Source organism: Saccostrea cucullata, unplaced genomic scaffold (assembly GCF_032062105.1).
Source record: "Saccostrea cucullata isolate Sc308-1 unplaced genomic scaffold, CSIRO_AGI_Scuc_v1 ctg532, whole genome shotgun sequence".
Taxonomy (NCBI): domain Eukaryota; kingdom Metazoa; phylum Mollusca; class Bivalvia; order Ostreida; family Ostreidae; genus Saccostrea; species Saccostrea cuccullata.
Window position 1 is genome coordinate 437,839 of NW_026936742.1, and position 10,970 is coordinate 448,808.

Here is a 10,970-nt window from a genome sequence, read left to right on the forward strand (position 1 = left end):
TATAGAAGGATACTTTCTTCCAAATTTGGCTGAAATACATGTATAAGCCAGCAGAACTAAATGTAAAAAGTGTAATATGTTCAGACGAGGTAAAAAAAAAAAAAGCAAACAAAGTCTAAATTTCAACTTAAATATAAAATGTTTCCTTCAAAGAAGTTTAAATAAAAATATAAAATTAAAAGATTATAACATTAAAAAGATTGAATCTCTTAAACATAACAAAGAAATATAACAAAGTCTCGTTCTCATGAAATACTAACAGAAATATAAAATGCATGATCCACATGAAAAAAATGAGATCAAAATAACATAAATTCACAGCTTAATCATATCCAACTGAATATCTGATATTTATCCTCATATCAAGTGTCCGTTTCTGTTGCACATACGAAGACAAAAGAACCATTTGCTTGATATTTTTAGAAAGAATACTGTTGAGCTTTTCAATTCTGCTATACGCCTTGACATCAATAGGATTACGTAATAACTGAAATAAAGGAAAGGCATGATAGCTAAATGCTTAATACATCCAACTTGTACAGTGGGGGCTTATAAATCTGGATTCTGAACTTCAAGAATTAGGACCCTTCACCTTCCAGATGTAAATTTATAGGGTACATAATTTACGAGTATATTTCAGTATACAAGGTACTAGTAATACAGATGATTCTGTAGTTTGAATGATTGGATTAGAAACACAAGCACAAAAAGTAATTGAGGCTTTAACTGTTTTTAAACAGTGAATTCACAATGGATTTTCCTGTTATTTCCCAATCATGACAAGGAGCACACAGCGGGTATGATCAGTCGGCAGGGTGTGCTCACTCCGCCATGGCACCCGATTCAAACTCCAATGTTTTGGAGGTCTGTGTTCGCTATTCTTCTTTTCTGCATTGTTTTATTGACTTTTGATCTTGAATACTGTTCGTTATCTCCATATGTTTCATTTTTTAAATTAAATGGTAAATTACACATTTAGTTTGAGGTTTATTTTGCTTGTTTTGTCAATGCAATATAGATATCTAGAAAATTGGTTAAATAGAAATAAGATTTTTCTAGTCATTACCTCAGACATTCTTGAGATGATAAAGTCTACCATATCAACCAAGGACAGTAACTGCTTCCCAATTCCAGACTTCCTTGATAAGCTACCCATTGATACAAGTATGTTCTCCGATAATTTCACAGTCTATTAAATAAAAAAATAATTAAATCAGAAACTAGATGTGAAAGTGTGACATGATCAAATGTCCTTGATAATAAGCAAGTTTTAAAAATGAGAAAGACTAAACCCATGAATTTCATAATTTTTAAAATGGCAAAAACACAACAATAAACAGCAACAAAAAATAAAGTATCATATTGCTGCTTTTGTTTATATTGACCAATGGCACTGTTATTTTAAACCTACATGACTGTGTATTATAGTAAATCACTTTTTCTGTGGAAGAACTTTATTTTTTGGTAAATACACAATTTGGTCTGGTTGCGAATATTTCATTCTTGATTTATTTGCAATATAAAGAATAATATGTCAAAATAACACAAAACTGGGAAAAACTTGTCTTCATTTTAAAAAACAAAAAAATATGTTGCCTTAATACGGTTTTTAATTTGCCTTTTTTATTTACATTTCTATTGAAGAAATGCATGTATATATTTATATTTTTCATGTTATGTAGCTAATATTTTACTTGTACATGTATGACTTTGATCTTTGTATTATGGAGAGGACTTACATAGGCAGTGCCTGTTGTCCGATCCTATTATGTTTATTCATTATAAAATATTGTTTAAATTAAATGGACCTGATACTTTACCAACTAATACTGTGCTTTCATCAAATTTCGTTGCCATCAATTTTTGTGGATTTTGTAATACAGACATTTTCGATGATACTTAATTTAGTGGACGAAAGCATTGTCTATACAAATGAATAACACATTTCTCAATTCAATGAACATTTAATTTCATGGATCTGCTCAACAACAAATTCCCCGAAAATTGGTGCTCAACGAATATTGATGAAACCACAGTACTCTACTAAACCTTAAACAACAGGAGTTTTTAAAACCATTTACATTTCCCATCTTAGCAGAGCAAGGTTACCTCAACAAGAATATTCAGGTACTGTAGCTGTAAAGATCGTAGGCACATCTGGTTCTGCAGTTGGTCACATCTAATATGGCTGCATTTGCTCCTGGGAGCTAATTTGTCCTAAAATGTACCACAAAAGGTGGTATAATTATACTTTCTCAGTAGCAAAAACTAATCCTTTCTTCATTATAAAATCCTTTTCTATATATGTAATAATTGTATCATTTAATTTTTTGTTTGTATAATTTCTCTTCGCTTTTTACCTTTTTGGCCTTTCGAAGTAAAGTATTCCTCCAACGTATTAATTTACTTGACTGGACTCGATATAAAAATGCCTTTGTAAGATACTTTGTTTGAAACTTCACAACTTTACTGTTGACTAGTTCTACTTCCTGAAAACCAAAACAAAACAAATTCTTAATATTTCCATTTCTAATTTTTTTCTCTGTGATAACTCTTTGGAAGTTAGCGGATTTCTTGATAATTCTACTGGAATGTAAATTAGGCAGGTTTTTATCTGGGCAAAAAAAAAATTTGGGTGAAATCCTTTCACAAGTTTGAAAAGGTAAAATTTACAAAATGTGAAAATGGCTCAATACATAGTATTTTTTTTATTGTACTATTAATGACTAATAAAAACATTTGCAGATTATCTAAATAAGACTGACCTGTAAAGGTACTTCTTTACAATTGTGAACACCATAGGGGTTGTCTCTAAGACAAAGCCAGCAGAAGTGATGGCCACATCTACAGGTCATTGCATTACATCCCCCGTTTTTGTCCACTTTCTCTCTACAGCGAGGACATGGCTTCACATTTACTCTGAAGGTCCTTACATAGTCATCCTCATTTAGCAGATCTGTAACACGTTTTGTCTAAATAACAGTATTCATTCCTTGATAGATTTGAAGACATATTCTCTTGCAAGTTAAATTGTAACTGAATTTTTGCTAATGTGTACCATGTCAACATATCTTAGAGATGACAGTTAGTTTCAAAAGCAGGTATTGCTCAACAGGTGTACGATACCTTTTATTTTACTTTAAAAATCTAAATATTTGAAAAAATACCTATAGCTAAATTTTTAGATTTTATTTTTGAGATATTCCCCATACCTTTCTGAATATTAAGAGCTTTGACATATTCCCCAATCTGCTTGCATGATGCTGGCCAATGAGGTGGTTCCTCACATTCCATGCAGAACTCTGTATGGCACAAACATGTCACACCCCTCATCTTCATATGGTCCTTTACAAATATCCCCCTTTCCTTAACTCTTTGATCTAGAATGAATTGCAGAAAATTTAACACAAAAGCTTTGAGAATCTATTCACAAAATGTCTACATGTATTACTCTTGAAAGAATTTGCTAGAATTACATGTATGTGAAAGATATACCTCTTAAAGATTAACTAAATTTTAAAAGATGAAAGTCACAATTAACAAATGTAATATGACATGGAACATAATTATAGTTGAACCCTAAACAATATACAGTAAATCATGTTTATAGCAAACAAGCATATAAGGAATGGATGCTACAGTGATTTCTCTTCGTAATGGCCTTAGAATATATATTGTTAACTATACAGATATAATGAATAACATATATAAGGAAGCAAAATCACTCATCTTTGAACTTCATTATAAGCCAGTCTTAAGCTGTATGTAATCCGTAAGGATGAGCAGTCATGTCAGTGCCCTACCTTTCTCACTAAGTGATACAATGAGATTGCATGTTTTGTTGGGACACCACTTCCACAGTCCAGTAGACATCACTGCCTGCTCCTGTTTTCGACTTGACCACTGACCAAATACATGGGAAGGCACCACAGACATAATCAACAAAGGATCCATCGTTGACTCACATTTGTACTCCTAAAATAATGTATGGATTGTTTATACACCAGTTTGTTTTGATTTTCAAATTCTCCTTACTTCATATTGTAACATGAAACTAAAAACAAGAATATATATGTAGGAGGTAAAAATAAGTTTTATCTGAGTTTTACTGGTTCCATATAGAAATTTTCTGGATAAGATAATGTTCCAGATATTACCATTATACAATATTTTTACTGAAAGGGGCTAAATGTTTTAACAGTAATCACAAGATTTCAGAATAACAACAGCTGGGCTAGACATACAACTTACCAGACACGAAAGACTCCGAGCGCCAGTTCTGATTTTCTCCAAGACATACTGGACAAGACAGGTTCTGCAGAAGTAGTGTTGACACGGTTGAATGAGAACACCTTCTGTGAGGTCTGATCCACCTGAGTCCACATCTGTATCACTAAGTGACACAAAACACACACCACACTCTAAGTCATTGTTAGCAATTCCAGTGAGAGAGACAGGGGGTGGTGGCCAAGTCTTTTTTACCTGTTTGATAAAAAAAAGTATGCTTCAATATTTGAAAGGTTTTTGCCAATAAAACATATTTACATTGAAGGCATAATTTATGTATTCTCAGAGTTTTAATGATATTCACTAAATAATAGTTATGATGAATTGTTGAAAAAAAGAAAAGTATAGAAAGACACTTGTACTAGTGCAACTTAATATAGCAAAGTATTTATTCAACAGATGATTTTTTTTCACCTGACTTTGTAATAACAATTCAGCTTACAATGGGCTCCCCATTTTCAGAAAAAGTAAAATCTTAAAATATCTAGTGCAAAAATTTTTTAATGCATCAGTCTTCTTAATTAATTAATTACTAAATGTAAAATGTCAGATTACCTCTGCATGTAGATGACAGTTCTGTAACAAGGCTTGTTTAATGGTGCTCACACTGTACGTCACCCTGGGCAACCAGTCAAACACAGAATCCAGTGCACAGGCTTCAGGCTGACCCAAATTTTGAAGTGACCTAAAAATAAGATTTCTCATTAATTCATATCTGAGCACTAAATCTTTTGCAACACTAGCTGTCAGACTTGGCTGTGCTGCCCTTTACTCTTTAAAAAATTTTTAAAATATTTACTAGGTTTTTTTTTAAATTACAGCAAATGTCAAATGGATTTAACATGCCTGCCATGATACATTATATGAGACATAAATCTGGAAAAGATGTCAGAAACTTGCCAAGCCACTCATTTTAAAGTATGAACTTTTTTTAATATACAAACCCAACGAAAGAGCCATAACTCATGGTGCAATACTTTTCCAAACTCTCAGCTTATTTATATAATAAAACAACTACAAATAATTACTTTTGACTATTAGTCAATACAACTTCGCATTCAAATTAAAACACTTGATAATAAAATACGCTGTTATAAACCTACATCTGAGAGTCCTTTGGCTGAATGCTGCCCTTGGCATACTGGAATATTTCTCCGAGTGAAAGAATAAGTAACTCCTCTTTTGAAGTCACGAAGTCAACAAGATCTCTATTTATCTTCTCTATGGAATATATTTCTTCACTTCCAACAATTCTTAACCTGAATGAAACAGATAATACATGATTGTGCATGCATTTGCACTATATAAGACATTTTAGCTTTCACATCTTTTACATATAACAGTAAAAAATAAAATTAACTCTTTGATTTCATTAATGCTTTGAATATCAAGCAGCAGTGTGTACATTATTTCCCTTGATATTTTCATTTTATATTGATTTACACTTGTAATTTGTAACATGTTTACCTGCACTCAGCGATCCCTTCCTCTGAGGCAGAAACAGCAGAACTTATTTTTTCTTGCAAAACAAGTGCTGGGTCCTCTCCATCAAAACTGACATTTTTATTTTCGTCTTCCATCAAACATGTCTCCAGTGGAATGACAAAAATAGTGGGATGTGAACTGGTTGAGTAAAAACTTGGAATTTTTCTCAAAAAGTCCTCCATTTCTGCCCTCTTGAAGAAGCACTCCACATTAGGAGGTAAAAAGATTTCTGGTAAAATGTCAGGAGAATCTTTTGAAGCCTCGGAAACTGAGCTGCTTTCCTCTCTTCCTTCTGTTTTATCCTCGTTCATGTACACAATATGGTCCTTCCCATCCCACTCCTCATCTGAAAATCTTTTTCTCCTTCTCTTCTGTTGGCATCCAGCTTTCTGTTTTCGCCATTCTTTCTTCAAACAATCAGAAATATCTACCTCTATAGTGTTTTTCTTTGGCACACAACAAGCATCCTCATCATAAGCACTGAATGTATAGACAACTTCATCAGAATAGTTGGTTTCTTCCAAACAGGTCCTGCATTCCATCGTGAATCCTTTCTGACTAGTACTGCTATATCCTATAAAATCATCATTTTCTTCAAGTCTTTCCTTCAGTTGCAGTTTCTTCCAAACAGAACGACATCCATTTACCATTCCTTTAACCTTAGGTAATGATTTTTTCCAATTCCCGTAACAATATGGTAACTTGTCTGTAGCTTCAATAAAATGAAACAAAATATTGTACACATTTAAACATGATTAGCCTGTTACCAAGTGTATTGCAAATGAATTGGTACCAAGAAGCCTAGGGACACATTGCTCACCTGAGCACTTTGACTAGAAAAAAGCTGAAACAAATTCAGTAAAGTTTAAAAATATGTGAGTGGTCTGGGGGAGGGGGGGGGAGGTCCTGATTTGAAAAAAACTCGAATCTACACTACCTCTTTTTATATTTTTATGACCAATTATGCATTTGTTCCTGTGAAATTTTTACAGATTTTCTCCCATATATTCCTATGTAAAACTTTGATCCCCTATTGTGGCGCCAACCTTCCCTCTGGAGCATGATTTGAAAACAAACTTGGATCTACACCACCTGAGGATGTTTCCATAACAAGACTCATGAAGAGGCCCACGGACCACATTGCTCACCTGAGGAAGCTTTGACCATGCTATTCTTAACCAAAATCCCCCCTTGTAATACCTACTGTGACCTCATAGTACCCCACAGGTCATAATTTGGACAATTATATATCTACACTACCCCAGGATGCTTCCACATAAGTTTCAGCTTTTCTGACCAAGTAGTTCTTGAGAAAAAGATTTTTCAAGTTATTTTCCTATATATTTCTATGTAAAACTTTGATTCCCCATTGTGGCCCCACCAAACCCTCGAGGGTCATCATTTGAACAATTTAACATATACATTACCAAAGAATGCTTCGACGCAAGTTTCAGCTTTTCTGGCCCAGTGGTTCTTGAGAAGAAGATTTTTAAAGATTTTTTCCTATATATTTCTATGTAAGATTTTAAGTTCCTATTTTGGCCCCATCCAAAATCTGGGGGTCATAATTTGAGCAATTTAAAATCTACACTACCCAAGGATGCTTCCACCTGAGTTCCAGCTTTTCTGGCCCGGTGGTTCTTAAGAAGAAAATTTTTAAAGTTTGCTTCTTTTATATTTCTACGTAAAACTTTGATTCCCTATTGTGGCCCCACCCAACCCCCGGGGGTCATGATTTGAACAATTCAGAATCTACACTACCCCAGACCCCAGGATGCTTCCACATAAGTTTCAGCTTTTCTGGCTCTGTGGTTCTTGAGAAGGAGATTTTTTAATGACCCCACCCTACTTTTGTCTTTTCTTGATTATCTCCCCTTGTGAAAGAACCTGGCCCTTCATTTTAACAATTTAAATTTCCCTTCATCCAAGGATGCTTTATACCAAGTTTAGTTAAAACTGGCCCAGTGGTTCATGAGAAGATGTCAAAAATGTGAAAAGTTTACAGACAGATGGACAAATTGTGATCAGAAAAGCTCACTTGAGCCTTCGGCTCAGGTGAGCTAAAAATATGACCAATCACAATTTTGCTGTCCTTGAAAAGATTTTTAAAAATTTTTCCAATGTTTCCTATGTTAAACTTTGATCCCCTATTGTGGCTCCACCCTACCCCCATGGGTCATGATTTGAATAAATTTGAATCTACACTACCTCAAAATGATTCTACATAAGTTTCATATTTTCGTGCATAATGGTTCTTCAGAAAAACACTTTTTAAAAGATTCAATTAATTTTTTTATGAAATCATAATTATTTCCTTTTTAAAGAAGGTGTGGCCCTTCATTTAAACAAACGTAAATCCCCTAGTACCGCCTACAATGAAATTAATCTAAGGACATGTTCAAGTAAAACTATCTGACATTTAGTGCACAAAACTAATAAATGTAAATTTAAGAGACATTACACAAAGCTCAAGGAAATTTTTAAAGAGTGATTTTAAATTAATAAAATTTTAACAAGCTGAATTTAATTCTTTTGGAATGTAGAAGTTTCTTTTATATAATTACATTCAATTCCTTGTGTAATTATTACCTCTTTCATAAAGTTCAGCTTTAGTAGAATTATATCTGGACTTCATTCCTTGTGGATGACAGATTTCATATCGAAATTCTGCCATATCCTTACTGTCGCTCCCATCTAGTAATCTGTGAAAACAAAGAAAATAATGTGAAAGTGTATAACAGCAAAATACTTTTTATAGCCAAAAGGATTAAAACTCTGTAATAAAATATGTAAACAAGCAGTTCCCCCAAGCAGTGTTAACAATGTTAACAAGCAGTGAGGAATTGATTCCCCCAAGGAGTGTTAACAATGTTAACAAGCAGTGAGGAATTGATTCCCCCAAGCAGTGTTAACAATGTTAACAAGCAGTGAGGAATTGATTCCCCCAAGCAGTGTTAACAATGTTAACAAGCAGTGAGGAATTGATTCCCCCAAGGAGTGTTAACAATGTTAACAAGCAGTGAGGAATTGATTCCCCCAAGGAGTGTTAACAATGTTAACAAGCAGTGAGGAATTGATTCCCCCAAGGAGTGTTAACAATGTTAACAAGCAGTGAGGAATTGATTCCCCCAAGGAGTGTTAACAATGTTAACAAGCAGTGAGGAATTGATTCCCCCAAGCAGTGTTAACAATGTTAACAAGCAGTGAGGAATTGATTCCCCCAAGCAGTGTTAACAATGTTAACAAGCAGTGAGGAATTGATTCCCCCAAGGAGTGTTAACAATGTTAACAAGCAGTGAGGAATTGATTCCCCCAAGCAGTGTTAACAATGTTAACAAGCAGTGAGGAATTGATTCCCCCAAGCAGTGTTAACAATGTTAACAAGCAGTGAGGAATTGATTCCCCCATGAAATGAATGAGACTCACTAACTTTACAGACACTTACTGATATCTATTATATTCTTGCTCATTGTTGACTTTTTCTGTCTTTTGCTGGAGTTCACATTTCCTCTGTATTCCCCTGGAATGCAAGTTATGTCTTTTCCTCTGTCGTGATTGAGTTTTTTGCTCAACGCGTCCCCCACCGAGGCATTTTCTTCTGAGGTCACAAAAGAACGACGCTGCTTTGTTAGGGGTGGATACCTGTAGTGGAGTTTTACTATCTATATATCTGACGCAATCGTTCCATGTCCTGAACTTTGATGCCGAACCATAGCCACTTTCTGTGAAAGTTTTTCGCTCGGATACCACAACTCTAAAGTCCTCCTCTGACAAGGACTCTATATTATCTTTCACCCATGAAGAAAGGGTCCATCTTTTCTGCTTGTCTAACGAGTACGTCACATGCTCACCCTTTCGGTGCATGAAATTTATATTTATATCATGGAATTCCGAGTCTATACCTTCTGGGAGGGGGAAAAAAGTTTCACAACCATCAAGAAGAATGGCATCTTTCCTGTTAAAGAACTTCTTCAGTTTTTCTGCTTCGAAATGACGCGGAGTATTTATGACTTTGTAGTCTATGTATCCGTCCTGCGTGAGTAGTGACATGAAGTGTTTTCTGATGGTATTCCCTGTTCTTTGTCCGCAGCGTTCTCGTTTCTGTACCATGGTTGAAATGGGAGATGACCAGTTGCAACTCTTATATGTATTTCAAATTTGAAAGTTCTGTAAAATATCAATTATATAATTAGTATCATATGATTATGTGTTTTGTACATGGGATATTATAAGTTGTTAAAAAAAGGGGGTGACACTGGTGCATGTTGTGTCTTTGTCTTTAATCGACACAGAAACAAACACCCCCTCCTACTAAATTAAAAGTTTTTTAAAACAGAAACCTGTCACAGTCAGCTTACATGTAAAGTTACAAATAACTACATATAGCTGTACAATGAATCTGATCATCATGATCATGCTTAAAAACTTGCGATCACATTAATTTTAATTAACGTTAGAATATTGCCTCTAATTTGACTAATTATGTAAATATTCTAAGAACTAAAACTTACCTTTATCGATAAAGAATACACTAACAGCAAATCGACAACATTCTATTTATGTATCTACAGCAATTTCTACATGTTGTGCAATGTTGTGTTTCTCTCCGTGGATTCTTTCCGAGAAATTCCGAAAGCAATGTTTACAATCAAATCGGAACTCCTCGGAAGTGTTGAACGGAACAACTGTAACTTCCCTAGTAGCATAATGCGCTTCATGTATGCCCATGACTAGTTCATGGGATATATTTGTAATGTTTACACATTATGTATATATTAAGTAAGCGCTAGCTATGACAGATTTTCATAAAAAAGTTAAAAACTTAAAATTAAAAAAAAAGGGGGGGGGTGCATGTCGGGTCTTTGTCGATATGATTGCTAATATGGCACTGATAATATTTATATTTCAAATCATAGACACTTCCCGTGTACATATATTGTAAACAATGGTAAATGATGAAAGAAAGTATATCTAGGTCTACGACTCTACCCCTCCATACTATATATCCCTTATATGGAACGCCATCACTGCCTTGTAGCATAAAACTCATGCATTCATTATGTCAATTTTTCATTACCGTACGTGATGTGAACATATCTTTACCTTATGTCAACTTTTTATGAGGTGATCTAAAAATATCTTAACATCATGCATCATGTCAATGGTGCATTACATGTAGTAAATACATTTTTCCGTTA

The 10,970-nt window shown here is 34.2% G+C and overlaps 1 protein-coding gene across 1 annotated transcript; it reads right to left on the minus strand.

Moving 5' to 3' along the window:
* Nucleotides 1-243: 243 nt before the first annotated feature.
* Nucleotides 244-9,908, minus strand: LOC134246428 (uncharacterized). Its single transcript, XM_062728788.1, has 13 exons — nt 9,218-9,908; nt 8,362-8,474; nt 5,755-6,484; nt 5,391-5,546; nt 4,843-4,972; nt 4,252-4,482; nt 3,804-3,975; nt 3,213-3,380; nt 2,766-2,956; nt 2,361-2,489; nt 2,110-2,217; nt 1,067-1,189; nt 244-487 (listed from the first exon to the last, which is right to left on the minus strand). Exons 1-13 carry the CDS (start codon nt 9,880-9,882, stop codon nt 323-325), a joined length of 3,081 nt encoding a protein of 1,026 aa, XP_062584772.1. The 5' UTR covers nt 9,883-9,908; the 3' UTR covers nt 244-322.
* Between the last annotated feature and the right edge of the window lie 1,062 nt (nt 9,909-10,970).

Bases quoted from the DNA above. Each gene is read 5' to 3' on its own strand.
- LOC134246428 (XM_062728788.1), bottom strand. From the start codon at position 9,882: ATGGTACAGAAACGAGAACGCTGCGGACAAAGAACAGGGAATACCATC. The intron at 3,976-4,251 runs GTAAGTTGTATG...ACATTATTTTAG, and splicing joins CTCGGAGTCTTTCGTGTCTG to GAGTACAAATGTGAGTCAAC. The intron at 2,490-2,765 runs GTCAGTCTTATT...TTTGGTTTTCAG, and splicing joins GTAAAGAAGTACCTTTACAG to GAAGTAGAACTAGTCAACAG.